General features: G+C 48.2%; 1 protein-coding gene and 1 pseudogene across 1 annotated transcript; both read left to right on the top strand.

The window, feature by feature from the left end:
- Positions 1 to 3,556: 3,556 nt before the first annotated feature.
- LOC136322970 (large ribosomal subunit protein eL36 pseudogene) lies at positions 3,557 to 3,856 on the top strand (annotated as a pseudogene).
- A 4,381-nt stretch (positions 3,857 to 8,237) lies between these two features.
- LMBR1L (limb development membrane protein 1 like) lies at positions 8,238 to 24,457 on the top strand. Its single transcript, XM_066257936.1, has 17 exons — positions 8,238 to 8,597; positions 13,332 to 13,416; positions 14,360 to 14,393; positions 15,768 to 15,907; positions 16,709 to 16,812; positions 17,374 to 17,500; positions 18,028 to 18,096; positions 18,236 to 18,300; positions 18,648 to 18,720; positions 18,794 to 18,877; positions 18,973 to 19,049; positions 19,990 to 20,067; positions 20,215 to 20,288; positions 20,511 to 20,601; positions 20,703 to 20,769; positions 23,495 to 23,656; positions 23,846 to 24,457. Exons 1-17 carry the CDS (start codon positions 8,526 to 8,528, stop codon positions 23,911 to 23,913), a joined length of 1,470 nt encoding a protein of 489 aa, XP_066114033.1. The 5' UTR covers positions 8,238 to 8,525; the 3' UTR covers positions 23,914 to 24,457.
- Positions 24,458 to 24,915: the final 458 nt, after the last annotated feature.

Raw genomic sequence — 24,915 nt, forward strand, 5'->3', positions numbered from 1 at the left:
CCCTTGCTCAAGCCAGCGACCTTGGATCCAAGCTGGCGAGCTTTGCTCAAACCAGATGAGCCCACGCTCAAGCTGACGACCTTGGGGTCTCGAACCTGGGTCCTCCTCATCCCAGTCCGACACTCTATCCACTGCACCATTGCCTGGTCAGGCTAAATTACAACTTAAAAATTTTTTTTTTATTCATTGATTTTAAAGAGAGAGGAAGGAGAGAGACAGACAGAAACATTAATCTGTTGTTTCTATATGTGCTCTGACTGGGGATCGAACAGGCAACCTCTGTGCATCGGGACGATGCTTTAACCAACTGAGCTATCTGGCCAGGGCAGATTCAACCTTTTAACTCTGAAAGCTAGCAAAGACTTCCCCTCTACTGACTTCCCCTTCCCCCACTTTCCCAGTCCCAAAGATTTAAGATGCCTCAGGTAGACACTACAGGGTAGACAGTGACATCAAATGGAGGTGAACAATAAAATTGCTCATCTTTCTAAAGATTCTTCATTGATAAGAACACCCTCAGCCTCTCTTTGGCCCAACTCTAGTGTCTCATGATGCTAACTAACATGGAAGAACTTCTGCTGGCTCCCATTGACCAAATGAATGTGTACCATGAGATGGGTGTGACCCAGCTGCCCGATCAGGCTGATGTCACCTTAGACATTCCTTCTATATAACAGTGTACAAAGCTTGTTGGTAAGTGTTCCCACCATCCGCTTCACTGATCATCCTACTATGCAGGGTTATCCAGTTCTGTGCACCTTAAGAAGGATATGGACAGGCAAGAGAGTTTCCTCCAAGGGTGAGAGGAGTGGGTAAGGGTACCTGGGTACAGCAACTCAGAAAACTGAGGTTGTTTAGATTAGAAAAGAGAAATGTAATGAGGAGCTCCTGTTTAGAAATGGTGGCAGACTCTTTCCTCAAAACCCTAAAGGGCACAGCAAAGGATGGGGAAGAACATTGCAGCTCACTTTCTAGCAATTAACTATGACCTACAGTGGGCTGCCACAGCATCCATGTTACAAAAGGCAAACAGGAAGAACTAAAGACTTCTACAATCCTTCCCCATTTGTAGAGTCTAGGGCTTCCAAATGTTCTTGTTATCCTAAGCCAATCTTTCATTGTGACTATTCTCTCAAATATTTTTGGAGAGGTCAGAGAAAGGTAGGGACAAAAGAACAGAACCTCTCAGAGCATGTTTCTTAAACTGTTCTCCCCCCTCTGGCCAACAACAACAAGTTCTCAGATCCAGGGAGGCCTTGCCTAAGGAGAACCTCTGGTTCCCCTAGAATCCTAGACAAGAGGGCAATTCCAAAGTTGCTGGCTCATTTCTAGAAATTGGTTTAATTTCCATCAGAGAAGGAAAAGGGTTTACAGCCTGTCTTAGTTTGGGGTGCTATAAAAAACACTATAGACTAGATGGCTTAAACAACAAACATTTATTTCTCACAGTTAGGGAGACTGGGAAATCTAAGATCAAAGTGTTGGCAGATTCAGTCTCGTGAGAGCCCTTTTCCTGGCCTGCAGATGGCCCACCACCTTCTTGCTGTGTCCTTATGTGGCTGAGAGCGAGAAAGCTCTAGTCTCTTTCTCTGCTTACATGAACAATAATCCCATGATGGGGGCTGTACCTCATGATCTCATATAAACCTAATTACCTCCCGAAGGTCCCATTTCATATTACTATCATGTTTGGGGTTAGAGTTTTAACATATGAATTTGGGGGAGGGGAACACAAACATTCAGTGGATAGCTACAGCCTATAGTATTTTCTCCTTAGAGTTGAGTGAATTCTTTCTGAAGATCCAGGACATTCTGGAATAAAACCACCCTAAAGCTACCAGTCTTTGAGTCAGCAGAAATTTTTCTGTACTTTTTGTGTTTTCTGTGGGAATATTGGGACACGTAGGTAAGCAAAGAGAAAATGAAAATAACCCATATTCTGAATGGAAAGTTTCTGAAATCTTTGTTTGAAAAAAAAAGGGTAATTTTTCCTAGTCCCCTGTTTACCCCTGTCATCTCTGGGAGTGGGTGCCTCTGGGTCTTCTGTCTGCTCCGCTTAAGGTGCTATTCAGCAATAAGTCAACATTTGAAAGCTCAAAGGTGTCCTCACAGGAAGAAGCAGAACAGTGAACCTTTTAGATACAGATGTAGGATGCCAGACCTCTTCAAGTTTTAGCTTCCTACTACAGTGAGTATCTAAGCAGTTTAGTAATGAGAGCAATACAGAAGTGAGGGAAAGGGAAGCTTCCAGTCAGACAGACCAAATTCAAATACCAGCTCCATTATTTACTATTGTAGCCCCTTGTACAAATTACTTAATCTTTTAGAACTGATTCCTCATCTAAAAAAAAAAAGAAAAAGAAAAAAGAAAAAAGCTTTTCCTGGCTGAATAACTCAGTTGATTAGAGCATTATCCTATAATGCAAAGGTTATGGGTCTGATCCCCAGTCAGGGGACATACAGGAACAAAGCAATGTTTCTATCTCTTTCTCTCTTCTCTCTAAAATCAATCAATAAATTTTTTTTAAAAGCCTCATACCATATTTTCACACCTCTGAACCATTACTTATGCTGAAATATCCATCCCAATACTTCATCTTTTTCTCACTCAAATTATTCTTTCCTTTATGTTTCTACCAAATTGTTTTTATATATTTATTCTTTTTTTTTTTTTTTTTTTTTAGAGAGGAGAGAGAGTTAGAATGAGAGAGAGAGAAAGAGAGAGAGAGAGAGAAAGGGGGGAGGAGCAGGAAGCATCAACTCCCATATATGCCTTGACCGGGCAAGCGCAGGGTTTTGAACCGGTGACCTCAGTGTTCCAGGTTAACACTTTATCCACTGTGCCACCACAGGTCAGGCTAAATTGTTTTTATATAGGGATATATTACCTGACCTGTGGAGGTGCAGTGGATAAAGAGTTGACCTGGAACACTGAGGTCACCAGTTTGAAACCCTGGGCTTGCCTGCTCAAGGCACATACGGGAGGTGATGCTTCCTGCTCCTCCCGTCATCCTCTCTCTCTCTCTAAACATTAATAAGTAAAATCTAAAAAAAATAATAATAGTATATAGGTGATATATTTCTGCAGTTCTTTCAGGTAAAATTGTGTTGCTGAGCATTTTGAGGACTTGGCAGTTGCCTACAGTAAGTGCACAATAAATGTTAACTTGGACCCTTCAAAAAAAAGTCTACTTTTTAGGGTCCTTGTGACAGTAAATAAACTAATCTATGTAAAGTATCTGTTCATATTTAGCACTTATTGGTGACTCAGTCTGGATTATTCCCTTCTCTGTGTTGCCTGGAGATGTTGAAATTTACTCCACTGTTAAGATGGCCCCTTTCCTATTAAGAATGGGTACCTAATCTCCTGGGCAGATCAAATCCACAAACATTGAGTGTTTATTGTGAGAACTGCACTGGGTTAAGTACTGGGGTTTAAAGGAAAGGGGTGAATTAGAAGCCAAATGCAGGGTTCTAGCCCTTTAAGAAGAGAGGAAAGGAGAAAAGTCATAAATGGAAGCCCTTCCGTTATGGCAGCCATTAAGGAGTAGAAGCCATGACTCTGTGCTACTACTTAGCCATGGACCTCCACAAGGGCCACATGTGACCAACAGCGTGAGCAAGTCAAGGCACAGCTGCTGCCACAGGCACCTCGCCAAGCACACTAAGTTTGTGTGGGACACAATCTGAGAGGTTGTGGCTTTGCATCATGGAGCTGCTCAAGGTCTTCAAGGACAAGGGAGCCCTGAAATCCATCAAGAAGAGGGTGGGGACACACATCTGTGCCACAAGGAAGAGAGAGGAGCTGAGCAATGTCCTCGCAGCCATGAGGAAGGCAGCAGCCAAGAAGGACTGAACCCCATCCCCTCTGTGTGTGATAAAACCTGTTCAGAAAAAAGAAAAAAGACACAAATGGAGATAAAGTTAAACAATACAAAAGATTTAAATAACAACAACAACAAAAAGATTTAAATAACAGCTCAAGATAATGAATATTAGGAGACTGTACATATATGCCTAATTGTTCATTGCCCACTGAACTATACAGCTGAATGTTGTTTTGAAAATTTACAAGAGGTAGAAATACTTTTAGGAAAGGATGGAAGAGAAGGTATTTGGGTTGAGCCTTGGAAGTAGATAGGATTTGAACAAAGGGAGATTTAGTAAGTTTAAAAAGAGGCTATATAGCCTGACCAGGTAGTGGTGCAGTGGATGGAGTGTCGACCTGGAAACACTGAGGTAACCGGTTTGAAACCCTGGGCTTGCCTGGTCAAGGCGCATGTGGGAGCTGATGCTTCCTGCTCCTTCCCACACACACACCCCCCTCCTCTCTAAAATGAATAAATAAAAAAATATATTTTAAAAAGAGGCTATATAGTGTCTTTTTACATAATGTCTTCAGTAGTAATTCAGTAAACAGAGAAGCTTTAATCAATTCTAAACATAGTCATTGGGAACAAAGCTACTGTGCTTCCAATAGATTTATAAACAAGGGCTCAAGGAGTTGTGAGCAAATAAATCAGATTGCTATTGGGCTCAAAACTCCTTTTTCTAGGATGTCTTCTAGGTTTTTTCTCTGTTCTGAGCTTAAAATTGTCTTATACAATGCAGGTCCAAGTTCATTCATTTATATTTATTCATTTTAGAGGGGAGAGAGAGAGAGAGAGAGAGAAGAGGGGGAGGAGCAGGAAGCTTCAACTCCCATATGTGCCTTGACCAGGCAAGGCCAGGGTTTTGAACCGGCGACCTCAGCATTACAGGTCGATGCTTTATCCACTGCGCCACCACAGGTCAGGCCTCATTCATTTATAGATATTTTGCTTTTTAAAAATTTATTGATTTTTGAGAGAGAGAGAGAGATCAACTTTTATTGTTCCACTTATTTATGACATTACTGGTTGATTCTTGTAATGTGCCCTGACCGGGATTCAAACCCACAACCTCGCCTGACCAGGCAGTGGCACAGTGGATAGAGCATCAGACTGGGATGCGGAGGACCCAGGTTCGAAACCCCTAGGTCGCCAGCTTGAGCGCGGGCTCATCTGGTTTGAGCAAAGCTCACCAGCTTGGACCCAAGGTCGTTGGCTCAAGCAAGGGGTTACTTGGTCTGCTGCAGCCGCAAGGTCAAGGCACATATGAGAAAGCAATCAATAAACTAAGGTGTCACAACGAAAAACTAATGATGGATGCTTCTCATCTCTCTCCGCTCCTGTCTGTCTGTCCCTATCTATATCCTTCTCTCTGACTCTCTCTCTGTCACTATAAAAAACAAACAAACAAACAAAAAACCTACAACCTCAGCATGTTGGGACAACATTCTAACCAACTGAGCTACCCAGCCAGGGTGATATTTTGCCTTTTAAAGTTCATTTCAGGCCCTGGCCGGTTGGCTCAGTGGTAGAGCATCGGCCTAGCGTGCGGAGGACCCGGGCTCGATTCCCGGCCAGGGCACACAGGAGAAGCGCCCATTTGCTTCTCCACCCCTCCGCCGCGCTTTCCTCTCTGTCTCTCTCTTCCCCTCCCGCAGCCAAGGCTCCATTGGAGCAAAGATGGCCCGGGCGCTGGGGATGGCTCTGTGGCCTCTGCCTCAGGCGCTGGAGTGGCTCTGGTCACAACATGGCGATGCCCAGGATGGGCAGAGGATCGCCCCCTGGTGGGCAGAGCATGCCGGGTGGATCCCAGTTGGGCGCATGCGGGAGTCTGTCTCACTGTCTCTCCCTGTTTCCAGCTTCAGAAAAATGAAAAAAAATATATTAAAGTTCATTTCAGCCCTGGCCGGGTAGCTCAGTTGGTTAGAATGTTGTTCTAATACACCAAGATTGTAGGTTCAATCCTGGGTCAGGGCACATACAGGAATCAATCAATGAATACGTAAATAAGTGGAACAATAAATTGATCTCTCTCTCTCTCTCTCTCTCTCTTTCTGCTCCTTCTAAAATCAATAAATTTTTTAAAATTCTTTTTTTTTTTTTTTTTTTTTTAGAGAGAGAGAGGAAGGGAGAGAGATGAGAAGCATCAACTCATAGTTGTGTACTTCAGTTGTTCATTGATTGCTTCTCATACTTGACCGGGGTAGGGGGGCTCCAGCCAAGCCAGTGATCCTTTGCTCAAGACGATAACCTTGGGCTTCAAGCCAGCAACCATAAGATCATGTCTATGATCCCACACTCACGCCAGCAACACTGCACTCAAGCTGGTGATCCGATGCTCAAGCCAGATGAGCCCATACTCAAGCTGAGGACCTCAGGGTTTCAGACCTGGTACCTCAGCGTCCCAGGTTAATAATGTTCTATCCACTGTGCTACCACTGGTCAGGCAATAAATTAAAAAAAATTTTTTTTAAGTTCATTTCAGTTGAACACAACAGTACATTCTGGATAAATTTAAATCTCTAAGCAGAAATCTATGTTGATCAGTTATAAGAATCAAATGTGCCTGACCTGTGGTGGCGCAGTGGATTAAGCATTGACCTGGAAATGCTGAAGTCGCCGGTTCGAAACCCTGGGCTTGCCTGGTCCAGGCACATATGGGAGTTGATGCTTCCAGCTCCTCCTCCCCTTCTCTCTGTCTCTCTCCTCTCTCTCTCTCTCTCTCTCTCTCTCTTTCTCTCTCTCTCTCTCCCCCTCTCCTCTCTAAAATGAATAAATAAAAAAATTATTAAAATAAAAAAGAATCAGATGTAACAGTCTGTGACTTGAGTGATGTCACAGTACTTTGTGGATTGCAAAGGACATTAACACTAGATTTATAGATTTGGAAGCAATCTGAAGGGTCTTCTAGTTTTGCAGATGAGATCAAGTGTACCTCAAGATGACAATAGTAGAACCAGAGCCCAACTTTTCTGGTTATTAGCAATGTCTGACATCTTTTCTCACTACATTTGTAAATATTTGAGTAATACACATATTAGGCACCAGGTTAAGGAAATAAGCATGTTCAAGATGTGGGCAAAAGAAGGGGTTCTACAGAAAGTAACATCATAGGGTGATTTGATCATAAATTCTTAACTGGGTAGGTCATGATGGACAGTCATGCCCCAGGCATATAATGGAGGGGTGGGGTGGCTCCAGCAAAGCTAGTGACCCCCTTGCTCAAGCCAGCAACCTTGGGCTAGTGATCATGGAGTCATGTCTATGATCCTTCGCCTCAGGCCAGTGACCTCAGGGCCTCACACCTGGGTCCTCACCATCCCAGGCCAATGCTTTATCCACTGCGCCACCACCCGGTCAGGGGCCGGTGGGACTTCTCAAACAGTACTTACACCAAGAACTACAGAACTATGGAAGGTAACTTGAATTCCTTAATTATGTGACCTTGGGCACATGGCCTCTTACCTTTTTCTAATTTCTAAAATGCTAATCATAACCCGTTCCTCTTAAGGGTTGTGATATTAAATGAGATCAAGTCTGTAAAGCTAGTGGCACACAGGTTGGCTAATGTTTAATTCAGCCCCTACTCAGCGATGTTCCCCTATAGTCATTTCCTCACAAAGCTTCAGAAGAATTTTTTTTTAATTTATTCATTTTTTTTAGAGAGGAGAGAGAGAGAGAGAGAGGAGACAGAGAGAGAGAGAGAGAAGGGGGGAGGAGCTGGAAGCATCAACTCCCATATGTGCCTTGACCAGGCAAGCCCAGGGTTTCGAACCGGCAACCTCAGCATTTCTAGGTCGATGCTTTATCCACTGCGCCACCACAGGTCAGGCCAGAAGAATATTTCTATAGTTTTCTATTCAGGTTTTTGTTGTTGTTGTTGCTGTTGTTTGGTTTTGTTTTTCGTATTTGCTCCAGCACACATCTGACCATCCACAAAAGGGACCCAGTGAAAACTCACCGTGAAGAGGACCCCACTCCAATAAAAACACACTTTCAGAAAATGATGCTGTGGGCCTTGGGTTCCTGGGTGGCAGTACCTTTCAGCACTTCCATGGCTGACCTGCTCTAAATGGTTCACTTAACCACGGCCAAACTAAAACTTTGGTCGCTACAAATACTCAGGAATTCTCCCATTCCACCCGCCCGAGGTGAGGGAGTCAACTGGTTAGTCTTAGACTCAGTACCCACTAACATCAAAGATCCTGCCTCCTTTGTCGGGAAAAGCCTATCAGCGTTCCATCAGCGATGAGAGGCAGCTCTCTCGAAGCCAATGAGTTCCGTTCTCTGAAAGGAACCCGCCCATCCCTGTGTCGTTATTTGGTTGCCTGTAAAATAGAGTCAGGATCGACGCTTCCTCTTAGCCTGGTGGCGAGTGTTTGCGTTGAAACGTGACGGAGGCCCGACTTTAAAGGGGAGGGAACAGAAGGAGGCCGGAGACGGGGGCCTTTTAAAGCAAGGCTCACTAGTGCCTGCCTCTTTAAGGGCGGGGCGTGCGGACAACTGAATCTGAACCTTAGATTTCCCCGAGTTTCCGTCTCAGGCTGCGAGGAAAGGCTCTTCGGCTGGGTCCGGGTGCTTGGCGGCGGCGGCTTTATCCCCGCTGGTCCTCCCCGGGCCCGGAGACACGCCCGCCCCAGTCATGCTGAGCAGATTATGGAAGCAGCTGACTACGAAGTGCTGTCCGTGCGAGAGCAGCTATTCCACGAGAGGGTCCGCGAATGCATTGTGAGTGCGGGACCGGGGCAGGAAGGTTAGGACCAAAGCGGGGAGAAGCACGGGTGTCGCGGGAGAGGGAGAGGTTCGGGTTTGAGTACGATCACCTGGGCTCAGAGTGCCGTCAGACCCTGCCTGGACCCAGATCGAGCAGCGAACGGCTCCGGCCCGACAGAAGGACCGGTGCCCCAGCTGGTGAACCAGTAGGTCGGCTCAGCTGGGTTGCTGCGAGATAAACAAAGCTGATCGATTTCCGTTCCTCCCCTCTGCACGCCCCTCCCCCTGCCCTCCTGTCTGTCCCCCCACCCCTTCTGTTGTTCCGGGTGTGGGTCCTCCAGTGTCTAAGAGTCTGGTGAGTCTGCTCATCTCAGTCTGAGAGGTCGATTTGATTAGAGGAGGGCTTATTTACATTTACCCCCCCCCCAACCCATCCGATGTTTGTTGAAGGGGTATTTTGGTGGATCTTGCACTTTGGAAGAAGGGGCTCTTGCTGAGGTGGATTCTACTGGGTAGAGATGGAGAACAACTCAAGTATTCCCTTTCCCCACCCCTTTATTGGTGTTTGTTAGGAGCACTACGAATGGAGGTTCCTAGTAGCTACCTAGCCATTTAGGGATTTCCCCTGTGAGTGGTTTTCCTCAGTGCTTTAGAGGGGAAGGCTGCCTTCTTTACTCCCTCACTGCCACCTAGAGAGCATCAGCTGAACCTGCCACAGCAACTCACTTCGGTGTGGGGGACACCCAAAGGTGCTTAGGAAGTGGAATCTTCCTCAGGCCTGCTTTGAGCTCTCATCTTTCTCCTTTCTCCCCAGTCTTCCTTGAAGCTCCCCAGGGTAGCTCTCTCTTCTGTACATTAAATGGAAAGGAAAAGAAAAAGATTTGGAAGAATAGAAGTGTTAGTGAGTGGGCTCGTTCTTCATTTTTCTCAGGCTGGGCTCTGGTCTGCCCTGAGCAGCCTCAGATTGGAGGAGGGATAAAGTGAGCCACAGCTCAACTGGATCTGTCTTTATCTGTGAGGACTGGAAAGTAGGAAATCTATCAGTCCATATGTAGAATGCCAGATCTGCTTTCAGGAAGCCTTTGTGTGTCCCTTAGTGGATAGTCCCACATGGTGGTGGGGTTGAACATATTGTTGAGGTTCACCCAGGCCTTGAGATGGTGTGTGGCCAGAGACCCCCATTACTAGAGAAAAGGGAGGGATGAGACGAGACCTTGGACAGAGAAGCAGCCTCCTGGATGTCTCCCCCATCCTTGATTCCCATTAGCTGAGGACATCAGTGCTGGCCAAGGACAGCCTGAAGGCTTCTGGTAGCTTCTCTACCTGGCTCTCGTCCCCTGCTCTAGAGAATGACCTAGCCTGTACTGGAACTGCGTGGAACTCCAGCCTGACCTTTTGAGCCCTCCCACCTTTCTGGCTATTACGCAAGCCCAGGGCAGAGCACTAGGCTGTAAAAATTCTGCAGTTGCAATCTGAGTGGCTCATTCTCCTCTGCTTCCCTAATGTCAAAAGCTACAGCTTTGTCCTAGACCCATGACTCTTCTGGGGTTTCTCTGACTTTTTCCCACTTTGTATGGATTATATGCAGATCTCCTGTCAGGTCAGCTCCTCTTGGAGACTGGAATACCCACGAGACTGATCCTGCCTTCTAGGACTACTTCAAAAACAATAATGCTTCTTCTCAAGACTACAGTTGTGGAGCCAAACTGATCAGTGTTTCCTTCCATGAGCAATAGCAGCTTACTTGGGGTGGGGTTGGGATGCATACATGTGCAGAGTAACTTGGTCAAGTCCTGCCTTTTTAAAAAAGTTTATTTATTGATTTTAGAGAGAGAGGAAGGGAAGACAGGGAGAGAGAAACATCTATTTGTTGTTCCACTTATTTATGCATTTGCTGGTTGATTCTTTTTTTTTTTAATTTTTAAAAAAAATTTTTTACAGGGACAGAGAGTGAGTCAGAGAGAGGGATAGATAGGGACAGACAGACAGGAACGGAGAGAGATGAGAAGCATCAATCATCAGTTTTTCGTTGTGACACCTTAGTTGTTCATTGATTGCTTTCTCATATGTGCCATGACCGTGGGCCTTCAGCAGACTGAGTAACCCCTCGCTTGAGCAAGTGACCTTGGGTCCATGCTAGTGAGCTTTTTTGCTCAAACCAGATGAGCCCACGCTCAAGCTGGGTATCCTGGGGTCTCGAACCCGGGTCCTTCCGCATCCCAGTCTGACGCTCTATCCACTGCGCCACCGCCTGGTCAGGCCTGGTTGATTCTTTTTTCATTTTTCTGAAGCTGGAAATGGGGAGAGACAGACAGACTCCCGCATGCGCCCGACCGGGATCCACCCGGCACGCCCACCAGGGGGCGACGCTCTGCCCACCAGGGGGTGATGCTCTGCCCATCCTGGGCGTCGCCATATTGCGACCAGAGCCACTCTAGCACCTGAGGCAGAGGCCACAGAGCCATGCCCAGCGCCCGGGCCATCTTTGCTCCAATGGAGCCTTGGCTGCGGGAGGGGAAGAGAGAGACAGAGAGGAAAGCGCGGCGGAGGGGTGGAGAAGCAAATGGGCGCTTCTCCTGTGTGCCCTGGCCGGGAATCAAACCCGGGTCCTCTGCACGCTAGGCCGACGCTCTACCGCTGAGCCAACCGGCCAGGGCCAGGCCTGGTTGATTCTTGTATGTGCCTTGACCAGGGATTGAACCTGCAATCTTGGTCTATTGGGATGACACTATAGCCAACTGAGCTACCCAGCCAGGCCAAGTCCTATCTTAACTGTCAGTTGGAGGTCCAATCACTGAGAGGCATGGGACAGGCTCTGAGAGGCTCAGTCCTAGAGTTGGAAAGTCACTTGCAGGAGGGAACAAAGAAGTGGCAGCCTTTAAAGGGGCTGATACTGACTCCAGAATCTTTGCAGATGTTGAGCAAACTAAGTCCTACTCTTTTTTTTTTTTTTGAGAGAGAGAGAAAGGGAGAGAGAGGGGGATGGGAAGGGAGAGAGATGAGAAGCATCAGCTCATAGTTACAGCTTTTTAGTTCATGATTACTTCTCACATGTGCTTTGACCAGGGGGCTCCAGCTGAGCCAGTGACACCTTGCTCAAGCCAGCAACCTTGGGCTCAAGCCAGTGACCTTGGGCCTCAGGCCAATGACCTTTGGGCTCAAGCCAGCCACCATGGAATCATGTCTATGATCCCACACTCAAGCTGGTGAGCCTGTGCTCAAGCTGGATGAGCCCATGCTCAAGCTGTCGGCTTTGGGGTTTTGAACCTGGGACCTCAGTGTCCCAGGTCAATGTTCTATCTATGGCGCCACCACCAGTCAGTCAAACTAAGTCCTACTCTTAGGGGCAGAGAATTAAGTGAGACTCTGGTTTGGCTCATAGCAGACCCGCTCTTTCAAGACTTCTGAATAAGCACAGAAGTTCAGACTTGATCTAGAAACATGATTCCTACTTATTCTCTCCTGGAGCTTGGGTCAAGATTGCACTGGGGGAGCAGGTGAAAGGGAAGGGCAGTGAAGTGCCAGGACAATACAGATACTGTATCTCCTTCCTCTCAGACTTGCTTCCTTTTCTAATAATGTGCTAAGAGTAAATGCTCTCTGGTTCTCTGGCCTATTTCAGGTGTGTGTACATGTGCATCTCTAGTTTTCTCTGCCAATTTATCAGCCAGCATTTGGCTGTTGCTATTTTCTCCCAGGAGAACTCTTATAGGGCTAGACAAGGTGCTCTTTTTCCAGATGCATGGGACAGCCCCTGTCTGCTGCTTCTTAGCGACTCCTGAGGCCCTGACTAGGAGGAAGTACCTGGGAGAAAGGTAGACCCTTGGAAGTTCCATGGAGCCTTGTCTGGGTGAACTCACCCACAGAATTAAGAGACGCCTGACCAGATGGTGGCACAGTGGATAGAGCGTCAGACTGGGATGCAGAGGACCTGGTTCAAGACCCCGAGGTCGCCAGCTTGAGTGCGGGCTCATCTGGTTTGAGGAAAAGCTCACCAGCTTGAATCCAAGGTCGCTGGCTCCAGCAAGGGGTTACTCAGTCTGCTGAAGGCCCGCGGTCAGGGCACATATGAGAAAGCAATCAATGAACAACTAAGGTGTTGCAACGCGCAATGAAAAACTAACGATTGATGCTTCTCATCTCTCTCCGTTCCTGTCTGTCTGACCCTGTCTATCCCCCTCTCTGACTCACTCTCTGTCTCTGTAAATAAATAAATAAAAATTTTAAAAAAAATTAAGAGAGAGGCAATTGGGGCTGAGGAATGTGCTGGGGATTAGAATTATTTTTTTCTTTTTCTATCCTTTTTTTTAGCATGTGCGAGAGAGAGAGAGCGAGAGAGAGAAAGAGAGAAGAAAGCAGACAGGAAGGGAGAGAGATGAGAAGCATCAACTGATAGTTGTGGCACTTTAGTTGTTCACTGATTGCTTCTCATATGTACCTTGATGGGGGGGGGGTTGGCTCCAGCCAAGCCAGTGACCCCTTGCTCAAGCCAGCAACCTTGAGCTTCAAACCAGCAACCTTGGGCTTCAAGCCAGTGACCTCTGGGCTCAAGCCAGCAACCACGGGATCATGTTGATAATCCCATGCTCAAGCTGGTGACCCTGCACTCCAGCTGGCAATCCTGCACTCAAGCAGGGATCTTGGGGTTTCAAACCTGGGACCTCAATGTCCCAGGTCAGTGCTCTATCCACTGTGCCACCAGTCAGGCAGGGATTACAGTTTCTTATCCCAGCTCTCATTCTGCCGCAGATCTCAACACTTCTGTTTGCGACGCTCTACATTCTCTGCCACATTGCCCTGACCCACTTCAAGAAGCCTGCCGAGTTCACCACAGGTACTTGTGACTTCCCTCCCATTTGCCCGCCCTCTGCCAGTGTTCCCGTTGCCATGGGGCCAGCCTCAGGAGAATGGGCCTATGGTGCCTACTGGGAAAGGAGAGGTGGCTGTTTGAGAGCCTTTACCTTTTCTGACTCTCAGTTTCTTCCTTTACAAAATGGACCTAACAGTCTCTACCCAGTCCATTGTTTTTGTGTGGACCAAATCAGATGGTTAATATAAATGCACTCTTTAAACTTAAAGTGGGCAACTGCAAGGTGAATGTTATGGGCACCTCCTTTCCTAGTGTTCCCATAGTCAGGACCAGAGACCTTCATGACCACTGGGACCCCAGGACCTGGTGATGGTAGCCTTTCTCTTTATAGATAGAGAGCCTAAGTGTGCTTAGATTGGAGTTTTCTTTCCTGTAGGCATTATGTGGCAGGGGGTGGGAGGGACACACTAGCCTCAGTTCCTAGTCCCAGCCTGTCCAGATTTTCTTGTCCTAGCTTTACCACCCCTCCAGATCACTTCATGAGTCCCCACCCAAGAAGGCAGCTATGCTTCTGTGTAATTCCCTGGGGACTTTCTCTGTGAATCTCCCTTCCCCCCACTCCCTGCATTTGTCTTCTCTGCACCCAACCACTGATGTAACTAACCTTGCAGACCAGTTGTTTATCATATTTTGTGCTTACAAAGAGGAACCTGTGATGGAAGACGTCATGGGGAGGAAGGGAAGTGAGAGTGTTTCTGGCCTGGGATCACTGCCACCTTGGCCAGAAAACAGGTTGTAGGATTCACAGCATGAATTCTCCCAGAGCCTCCTGTCCAACTCTGCCTCTGTGAGTGTAGACCCTCCTTTCAGGGAGCAGGGAGGGGCAGGAGGGCACACTGCAACACAGATGGTTCTCAGAGCTGTCCAGTGATGTCCTGCTTCTTCCCCATGCCTCTGTCTCTTGTAGTGGATGATGAAGATGCCACAGTCAACAAGATTGCGTAAGTGTTGCTGCCTGAACACCTGGCACCAGTATCCTTTAGACACTTAGATCTAGTGAGGCCTTGGAGCTGGGGGAGAAAGTGGGGTGTCACAGAGTGAAGAGAGAGTTTCTGCTTACACCCCATTTCTGGCTTTTTCCAGCTTTACCCCACCCTGGGGAAGCTTAGAAAAGCTGTTCTTCCTGCCTTCCTGGTTAGGCCAGGAGCTTCTGGGATCCTCATGGCCAGGAACTGTCAGCTGGGGCCTGAGTCACCGGAAATGGCTTCAGCTTGGCCTCACCTTCCAGCAGCCTATAGGGAAGGAAGTAGGGTAGGATGCAGACTAATGAAAATTCCAGAGCATGCGGAAGAGGATACCTGCAGGGGAGGCATCCTTGATTCTAAGAGGATGGCCTTAATTCCAGGCTGCTATTATTCACTAGCAAGTATAGAGAAAAATGTAGAGATGACCCCTCTGGGTCAACAGATTATAAGAAGGCAACCCTCCCCGCCTTGGTGGACCAAATAGGTAAATGTGTCCCTTCTTTTCAACTGATGCAACCTTGGACACAGACCTTGGCTATGAAGTTGGATATTTTTTTCCTTTTTTTTTTTTGGTGAGAGAGACAGACAGAGGGATGGATATGGACAGACAGACAGAAAGGGAGAGAGATGAGAAGCATCAGTTCTTTGTTGTGGCACCTTAGTTGTTCATTGATTGCTTTCTTATATGTGCCTTGACTGGGGGGCTACAGCAGACTGAGTGACCCCTTGCTCAAGCCAGCGACCTTGGGCTCAAGCTGGTGAGCCTTGCTCAAACCAGATGAGCCTGCACTCAAGCTGGCGATCTTGAGGTTTTGAACCTGGGTCCTCCGCGTCCCAGTCTAACACTGTCCACTGCGGCACTGCCTGGTCAGGCTGAAGTTAGGTTTTAGCTTCCTTTCCCCCCTTTGTCCTAGTGCTTTGTGCAGGGCTTAGCCATTTGGGATGACCCTACACTTATGTGGGTTGAAAGCAAGCTCAGAAATCCACATCTCTGAGCAGAGGCCAGGCCCCTTAGGTTGGCATCATGCCTGGTGCACCCTACAGGCATGTGTGGGAGGATCACACTCTCCTGGGGATAGTCTGGGAAAGTAACATGGCAGGTGACCAGATTCCCATGAATGCCTGATATGTGGCCATCCCTGATATGTGCCAAGGCTTTCCTGAGGTAAGGGCTAGGATGGGGTGGGGGCTGTAGGTAGACCCCCAGATGATGGCTCCTTCCCTAGCTCTGTTACTGCTTTAGTCAGTTCCAGGAGAATGCACAGTTGCCCACAGGAACGAATGGGGCTTCTGGGGCCCAGGGAAGTGAGTGTCTGAGCTAAGCAAGGGCACTACCTCTTCTCTGCCCAGGTTTGAGCTCTGCACCTTTACCCTGGCGGTTGCCCTGGGTGCTGTCCTGCTCCTGCCCTTCTCCATCATCAGCAATGAGGTGCTGCTCTCACTGCCTCGGAACTACTACATCCAGTGGCTCAATGGCTCCCTCATCCATGGTGCGTGGCTTGTGGCTACAGTTTTGGGTGGTGATAGAGAGTAGAAAGGATCAGGCAGATACAGACAGCCTTGAACTTATCAGTCAGTGTCTGTTTGAACACCTTTGCTCCTCCTACTTCTGAGTCTATCAACTGTGAGAAACAGAAGGGTCCTGTCCACCATCCTTTCCCTTCCCCTCCCCCTCCATCCACATTCTTACTATCCTTTGGGGACTGAGGTCTTTGGGAACTGAGGCCACACAATTAGGTGTTGGAAGCTCCTCTCCCTTAGTGTTGCCTAAAGCTAGCTGATCCCCTGACTCTTTCTTATACCCCTGACCTTGTTTCTGTGCCTTGGTTACTGGGGATAGGTAGGCATGGGTGTAGGAGTAGGATAACCTCCCTCTGTACACACACACCCTCAACCCTGTCCTCCCTAATTTGACTATTGGCTGTGGAGTAAAAGAAGTGGCTGGCTAACAAGGATTTGCAAGCTTCCTCAGAGAGGCCTTAACTCCATCTTTCCAGAGGCTGTACGTGCCTTAAATACTATACAAGCCCCCTGCAATGTTGGGGCTAGGGACAAAGTTTCTGCTCAGGGTTATGCAGATTGTGCATTGTACAACTTTTAGGGGCACCATTCACCTCATAGCCTTATGTGTAGTTACTATGACTATTTTCTTGCAAATAGCAGGTGCCCTGAGGAAGGGGTGCTTTTTTTCTAATGTACACAAAGGTGCTGTGAGTGCTAGCACATGGTCAGTCCTCTCTGCATTGAACCCTCCTTTCCTGACCACTGCTGTCTTTACTTTTTTGCTCTAGGCCTCTGGAACCTCGTTTTTCTCTTCTCCAACCTGTCTCTCATCTTCCTCATGCCCTTTGCATACTTCTTCACTGAGTCTGAGGGCTTCGCTGGTTCCAGAAAGGTGAGTAAGGGATACATCAATCAATCCAGGTGGGCAACAGAATTCTGCTCAGATGTTTTGACTGAAGAGATTTTAATGGAGACTATTTGCAGAGTTATAGTCAGAGTTGAGGAGACCAACAAGGAGTGTGAGGTGCTAGTGACAGCTGAAAGTCATTACTACCCTAGGCCTGTGGGAGCAGAGGGAAGAAATAGCTTCTGGAACCCGCTGGTATTTGAAGCTGAGAATGTGCTAGTCCTTTCCTTTGGTCAAGCTGAACTGGAAACTGAAGGACAAAGGGCTTCTGTGATGCAAACCGCAGGGGTCAGCCTCCCAGGGCAAGACAGGGATGGGGAAAGGAGCCAGGAGGGGGTTACAAATGAATACCCAGGATAGGGAACAGCCCATGTGGGGTAGGACAGAGTGATTTAGTAGAATAAGAGGGAAACGCTTTTCCCTTCCTCCCGAATCCGGTCCTCTGGTTCCCCCAGCCAGGCTGACATCCCCATATTTCCTTTCTTTCTCACAATACTCTGATATTGGGATTTCTCTCCATCCAACCCCTAATGCCTTCTTCCATAGGGTGTCCTGGGCCGGGTCTACGAGACGGTGGTAATGTTGATGCTCCTCACTCTGCTGGTGCTGGGCATGGTGTGGGTGGCATCAGCCATTGTGGACAACAACAAGGCCAGCAGAGAGTCACTCTATGGTGAGAGGGCCAGCTTCCTTTCCACCCTCCAGGCTGAGTGGCTCTTCAGTTGGATGATGCTCCCCTGCCTGGAACAACTGTATCCCTCTAAGGTGGAGAAGGTTGGAATCATCTCAGCCATTAGACTGAAGTTTTGAAATGATGGACTTTAGACCAAATATAACCTGCCGAAATGTTCCATTGGGCCCCTGCAATGATTAAAAAAATATATGAGTCAGTTGCTGACTTGTTGAAATGGTGAGATTTCACTTTAATGTTCAGATCTCTGGCTTTGCTTGACGAGGTTGAGAATCTGGCCGCACTAGTCCCTGGTGACTAGAGCTGAATAGCAGTTGTGCCCTATAGGTAGGGCTTAGGATCTCCAGTTTGCTGTAGTCCCTGCCACTCCCTCTTCTGCTGACACAGGCCAGCTTTCCTGATTTGCATTACTTGCCTAACCCCTGTAAGTTTTGTGTTGTCTCTGAGGCCTGATAGTCCCAGTAAGTAGGAAGGAGATGGGCTGACTGTATCTTGTTTTTTACCCTTAGATTTCTGGGAGTACTACCTCCCTTACCTCTACTCCTGCATTTCCTTCCTTGGGGTCCTGCTTCTTCTGGGTGAGTATTCAGGGTCTAGGAGAGAATGGGTAAGGTCCCTGGGCCAGAGCCACCAGGGTGGGATGAGAGGGAATGGAAAGTGGGAAGGGGGAATGATGGAGAGAAGGGTCCAGCAGGTGACTGGCTTCTGTCCCTACAGTGTGTACTCCGCTGGGTCTTGCCCGCATGTTCTCGGTTACTGGGAAGCTGCTGGTCAAGCCCCGGGTATGTAGTGCTGCTGGCCCTTTGATCTGCCTGGGTGAGCTTCCTGCAAAGCTGAAGCCAAACAATGAAGCAACCATGTGGTTATGTGATGCACACCTTGCAGAGGGCCACAGCCTTTGTTGGCTCTTGTATCCACCTCCATCATCTGGAGCTGGTTACCAGACATAAAGCAGAGCACAAGGCAGTTAGGAGGGGTGGGTAAACTTGCTGACCACAGGGTGGTAAATGAGAGGTAGGGGAAGGAATGGGACTATAAATATAAAGCCCTGGCATGAACAGGGTACTCCTGGGGCCCTTAGGATCTGGGAGCCTCTGACTGTTAGTCCCTCCCTTTCCCCTGCTCCCAGCTGCTAGAGGACCTGGAGGAGCAGCTGTACTGCTCAGCTTTTGAGGAAGCAGCTTTGACCCGCAGGATTTGCAGTGAGTTGAAAATCTTCTCAGTGGGATGGTGGCATGGCTTGGGCAGGGCCAGCACTATCTTCTCTGTTCTCAGATCCTACCTCCTGCTGGCTGCCTTTGTACATGGAGCTGCTGCATAGACAGGTCCTGGCTCTGCAGACACAGAGGGTCCTGCTGGGTATGTGGGTTGGTAGGGATGGGGATACCTGGGCTCGCCAAGGAGAGTAGCCTCTCGTTCCAGGCCCTTGCTAACCACTTCCCATCCTTGCACAGAGAAGCGGTGGAAGGCTTCAGCCTGGCAGCGGAACTTGGGCTATCCCCTGGCCATGCTGTGCTTACTGGTATTGACGGTGTGTATACTAGCCTTGGTGGGGGTGGGAAGAGTTGGCCCTTGAGTACTTTAGGCCTTTTCAGGGAAGAGGGAGATGCAGAGACCTAGTTATCCTCAATAATAGTAGTTGCCTGTCACTGAGTGCCTACTTTGTGTCCTGTCCTGTGCTGAGCACATCAATTCCCATTTTGTAAATGATGAAATGTAGAGTTAAGGAGTTTGCCCAAGTTCACACAGGGCCACTGAGTAGTAACCCAGGTTTGCTTTGGGGTGAAAATAAGGGTTGAACACCAGTCCCCTGATTTGCCACAACTTGGACTTGGGAATAAGTTTTATTGGGTCTTGAGGAAGAGGTCCATTTTTTTTTTACTTATTATTTTTACTATTATTACTATTATTATTATTAAGTGAGAGGCAGGGGGGCAGAGAGACAGACTCCCACATGCACCCTGACCGGGATCCTCCCGGCAAGCCCTCTATGGGGCAATGCTCAGCAGTAAGCTATTTTGGTGCCTGAGGTGAGGCCATGGTGCCATCCTCAGTGTCCAGGACCAACTTTGCTCAAATGAGCCATGGCTGCAAGGGGTGTGGAAGGTAAGAGAGAGAGAGAGAGAGGAGGGGTAGGGGTAGAGAAGCAGATGGTTGCTTCTCCTGTGTGCCCTGACTGGGAATTGAACCCGGGACTTTCACACGCTGGACTGACGCCCTACTGCTGAGCCAACTGGCCAGGGCCATGGTCCATTTTTCTATTCAGATTTTTTGCAATCCTTCTACCTGGAGAGGGTGAATCTTATAATACCCTCACAGGTGATCTGTTGCTTGTACCAGCCTTGAGGAGGTCCCATATAACTACTTGGAAACTGAAAATGTTGTACCAGAGTATCTGCTGTTGACATTCAACTCTGGATACAGCTGTGGGCTGGGGCAGGGTTGGGAATCTGTGACCTTGTCTCACACAGGGCCTATCTGTGCTCATTGTGGCTATCCACATCCTGGAGCTGCTTATTGATGAGGCTGCCATGCCCCGGGGCATGCAGGTACTGGGCTGCCCTCCCACCACATCTTTTGGGGAGAGCCTAAGAAGGGCTGGAGTGAGGGGCAGAAACTGAGGCCAGAGGGAAGGCTGGGTGCTGGGTGGTGCTGAGGGTGGATAATGCTCCAAGTGACACTGCTTCATCTCTCAGGGTGCCTCCCTGGGCCAGGTCTCCTTCTCCAAGCTGGGCTCCTTTGGTGCCGTCATTCAGGTTGTATTAATCTTGTATCCTTTTATTGCTCCTGTCCGCTGAATCTGTCTCCTTTGGGACTCTGGGCAGAACTGCGGTAGAAGTGATGGGAAGGGGGCAAGTCTTCACCAACCTGATGTTGAGAAAGAAGAAGACATGATTTTGAAAGTAGGGCAAGGGTAAAAGGGTCTGTTTCCTTTGAGATGAGGGAACAGATCCTTGGGAGTTGGCCTGTTCTTCCCTAACCCCAGTGGCAGTTACCTGATGGTATCCTCGGTCGTGGGATTCTACAGTTCTCCACTCTTCCGGGGCCTGCGGCCCAGATGGCACAACACAGCCATGACAGAGGTAGCTGGATAGGAGTAGAGGAGGTATCCTGGGGGCATGCATGGGGACTAGGTGCTGGCAGCTCTGCTTTCCTTACTTCCCCTTTCCTTATTCCTAACCAGATCATCGGGAACTGTGTCTGCCTCCTGGTTCTAAGCTCAGCACTTCCTGTTTTTTCTCGAACCCTGGGTAAGTAGCAAAAGGAAATAAGGGAATTGGCTTTTTTGAGTACCTACTGGTGCTAAGCAGGCACTTTATGTGCATGTTCTTCCTAATTCCCACAACAAACTTAATGAGAAGGTATTATCCTCATGATACAAATTGAGAAACTGAGGCTCTGTGAAATGCTTATGCTGTTTCAGAGTAGTGTTGCTTCAAAACTCATACTTTTTTCCATTTGCTACATCACATAACCTTCCATTTAGTTCTGTTTTGTTTTTTAACAAGTATAACTATTATTATGGCTAATATTATTAGGAGATAGGTAAAGACAATTAAACAAAATGGTTTCTGAGTTCAACATCAGTCCATAGGTATACAGGCCTTCCCAATATCTTGGGATAGCTGTCTACCTCTGGTGTCAATAGCTTCTCATCCTAGAGGAAACTTTGATGTCTCTTGTAGGTGGAGGCAAGGGCAGGTGTCCATTCATGGTTAGGTCCCTGATAAGGTCCCTTCCAACAATGTTGGAGAGTGTCTCTATTTGACGTCCTTTCCAAGTTCACTGGACTTGAGGTGGGGAGACAGTGCGGCACAATGAGCCCATGCTGGCACCTAGTACTAGGTCTAGGTTTACGGGGTAGTCCTGGGTAGCGTCTTCAAAATTCTGCGAGCAACACTGAGTAACTGTCAATATAAGAAACATCCAAATTTGTAGAGAATTTTTATTATTTATTTATTTATTTTTGACGAGAGAGAGAGAGAGAGAGAGAGAGAGAGAGAGAGAGAGGGGAAAGAAGGAAGGAATAGAGAGGAAGAAGAGAGATTTGTTGTTCCATGTATTTATGCATTCATTGGTTTATTCTAGTATGTGCCCTGATCGGGGATCAAACCCACAACCTTGGTGTATCAGGATGGTGCTCTAACTCACTGAGCCACCCAGCCAGGCGGAGTCCCCAGCTTTTTTTTTTTTTCATTGTATAATTATGTTTTATTTTTTAATTGAATTTATTGAGGTGATATTGGTTAATAATAAGTAGGTTTTGGGTGTACAATTTAATAACACACCATCTGTATACTGTATTGTGTGTTCACCACCCAAGTCAAGTCTCCTTTCATCACCATTTATCACCCTTTTATTTATTCTACCTCTTCCAACTCCCCCACTATCCCCAGCTTTAATAAATGTACTCTCAAAATAAAAAAATAAATTAATTTTATCTGGTTCTTTTTTTTTTTTTTTTTTTTTGTATTTTTCTAAAGCTGGAAACGGGGAGAGACAGTCAGACAGACTCCCGCATGCGCCCGACCGGGATCAACCCAGCACGCCCACCAGGGGCGACGCTCTGCCCACCAGGGGGCGATGCTCTGCCCCTCCGGGGGTCACTCTGTTGCTACCAGAGCCACTCTAGTGCCTGGGGCAGAGGCCAAGGAGCCATCCCCAGCGCCCGGGCCATCTTTGCTCCAGTGGAGCCTTGGCTGCGGGAGGGGAAGAGAGAGACAGAGAGGAAGGAGAGGGGGAGGGGTGGAGAAGCAGATGGGCGCTTCTCCTGTGTGCCCTGGCCGGGAATCGAACCCAGAACTTCTATACGCCGGGCCGACGCTCTACCACTGAGCCAACCGTCCAGGGCTTCTCTGGTTCTTAAATCCATACTCTTTCCCCTGTACCATTTATACTTAAACCATGAGGATTTAGTAGTAGGTTTACCTACAAACTAGGTTTGTAGGTTTACCAGTTAGATCATTTAGGTTGGGTCCAGGTAGGAATTTTTTTTTAAGTGGAGGAGGGCCTCAGAAATCATACTTGTGATGATATATGTATTATTTAAGGGCTCAGTAAGTGTTAAACTAGTTAGTGCCTGGCACATATAGTGCTTTATGTGTATGTGTCATTTGTGTGGTTTTTTTTTCTTTTCCTTTTTGTATTCTTCTGAAGCTAGAAACGGGGAGGCAGTCAGACAGACTCCCACATACGCCAGACCGGGATCAACCTGGCACGCTCACCAGGGGGCAATGCTCTGCCCATCTGGGGCATCGCTCTGTCGCGACCAGAGCCAGTCTAGCGCCTGAGGCAGAGGCCACGGAGCCATTCTCAGTGCCCGGGCCATCTTTGCTCCAATGGAGCCTTGCCTGCGGGAGGGGAAGAGAGAGACAGAGAGGGGGAGGGGTGGAGAAGCAGATGGGCGCTTCTCCTGTGTGCCCTGGCATCCGCACGCCAGGCCGACACTCTACCACTGAGCCAACCGGCCAGGGCCTGTGTGTGTCATTTGATTCTCACAGTCCCATTATTTTCTCTACTTTATAGTTGAGGAAACTGAGGCACAGATGTTTAAAGAATTTGTCCCAGATCACACAGTTAGTTGGGGTGGAGTTTGGATATGAACCAAAACAGTCTATTCAGAGTCAGAGCTCTTAGCCTCCACACTGATAAAATACGTGGTGACTACCTTTAACGTTCCTGACCCAGGGACAACTGGCAGGCCCAGGGAGCTCTTCGGGACACCTGGAGCCAGAGGGGACTTGACTGGAAAACATGCCAAACTTTAGAAGGGAAGTTGGAACAAGGCTAGCGGTTGACACTTTTTTTCCACAGCCCTGAACTGCCAGAGACAGAGCTTGAGAGATAGAAATAATTGATGAGAGAGGAGGCCAACCTATCAGTTGCAATGAGGCCACCAGGAGGCAGCAGAAAGCTGGACTCTGAGCCAGGGAGAGGCTGGGGTGCCCACCTCCCATCCTGGTCTTTGTACTGCAGGACTCACTCGCTTTGACTTGCTGGGTGATTTTGGACGCTTCAACTGGCTGGGCAATTTCTACATCGTGTTCCTCTACAATGCAACCTTTGCGGGCCTCACCACTCTCTGTCTGGTGAAGACCTTCACTGCAGCTGTGCGGGCAGAGCTGATCCGGGCTTTTGGTGAGAAGGAGTGGAGGGGCATGGGCTAGTGGGATAATTTTGAGTTGGTGCCCTCTGGAACGGGTCATCCCAGAAGGAAAGACAGCATGCTTTCTGCTTTGTTTGTAACCTCCCACATCCATCCATTTGGTGGCTTTGTTGTCTTATCCCAGAGGTCTGATTATATGCCCCCTCCCTCCTCTTTTCTAGGGCTAGACAGACTGCCATTGCCTGTTTCCGGTTTTCCCAGGGCATCTAGGAAGACCCAGAACCAGTGATCCCCAGTTGGGGGTGAGAGGGAGAAAACTGGACACTGCCATCTGCTGCTCAGGCCTGGAGCAACACCAGGAGTGGGTGGACCTCAGGACCTGGAATCTGGGAGGGGTGGGTGGCAGAGGGGAGCTGAGCCATCTGCACTGTTGCATAATCTGAGCCAGAGTTTGGGACCAGGCCCCCTCCCCTTCCCCCCTTTTCCAGATTTAACTGTGGGCCTCAGCATGGGGTGGGACTGGGTGACCGAGTCTGGCTTCTGGTCCCAAATCCGTTTACACATCAATCTGCCTCAGTGCTATTCCGGGCTGTGCCTGTAGCCATGTTTACATGATTTGATGTGCAATAGGGTAGGGTGGGACAGGGGAGGGACTGAGCAGGGGCAGACTTGAGAGGCAGATTGTCTCTTTTTGCCTCTTGGTCCAGAAAAACCTAAGCACTGTACTATCCTGGATGAGCTTTAGGCCATCAGAGAGATAAAGGCATAGGGAAGAAGAGGCCACAGCCATCAGCAATAAAGTTGATCTCAAGGTTTGCTTTTGTTTTTTTAAAGACCTTGTCTCTGTGTCTATTTGAACAGCTTTGCTCCTCCCACTCCTAAACTGAAAGAAACAGAAGGGTCCTGTCTACCATCCTTTCCCTTCCCCTTCCCTTCCATCCACATTCTTACTATCCTTTGGAGACTGAGGTCTTTGGGAACTGAGGCCACACAATTAGGTGTTGGAAGCTCCTCTCCCTTAGTGTTGCCTAAAGCTAGCTGATCCCCTGACTCTTTCTTATACCCCTGGACCTTGTTTCTGTGCCTTGGTTACTGGGGATAGGTAGGCATGGGTGTAGGAGTAGGATAACCTCCCCCTGTACACACACACCCTCAACCCTGTCCTCCCTGATTTGACTATTGGCTGTGGAGTAAAAGAAGTGGCTGGCTAACAAGGATTTGCAAGCTACCTCAGAGAAGACCTTAACTCCATCTTTCCAGAGGCTGTACGTGCCTTAAATACTATACAAGC

The sequence above is a fragment of the Saccopteryx bilineata genome, chromosome 2 (assembly GCF_036850765.1).
Source record: "Saccopteryx bilineata isolate mSacBil1 chromosome 2, mSacBil1_pri_phased_curated, whole genome shotgun sequence".
NCBI classification, from domain to species: Eukaryota; Metazoa; Chordata; class Mammalia; order Chiroptera; family Emballonuridae; genus Saccopteryx; species Saccopteryx bilineata.

Bases quoted from the DNA above. Each gene is read 5' to 3' on its own strand.
- LMBR1L (XM_066257936.1), top strand. From the start codon at position 8,526: ATGGAAGCAGCTGACTACGAAGTGCTGTCCGTGCGAGAGCAGCTATTC. The intron at 20,289-20,510 runs GTATCCTTTTAT...CCCCAGTGGCAG, and splicing joins ATTCAGGTTGTATTAATCTT to TTACCTGATGGTATCCTCGG. The intron at 20,770-23,494 runs GTAAGTAGCAAA...TTTGTACTGCAG, and splicing joins TGTTTTTTCTCGAACCCTGG to GACTCACTCGCTTTGACTTG.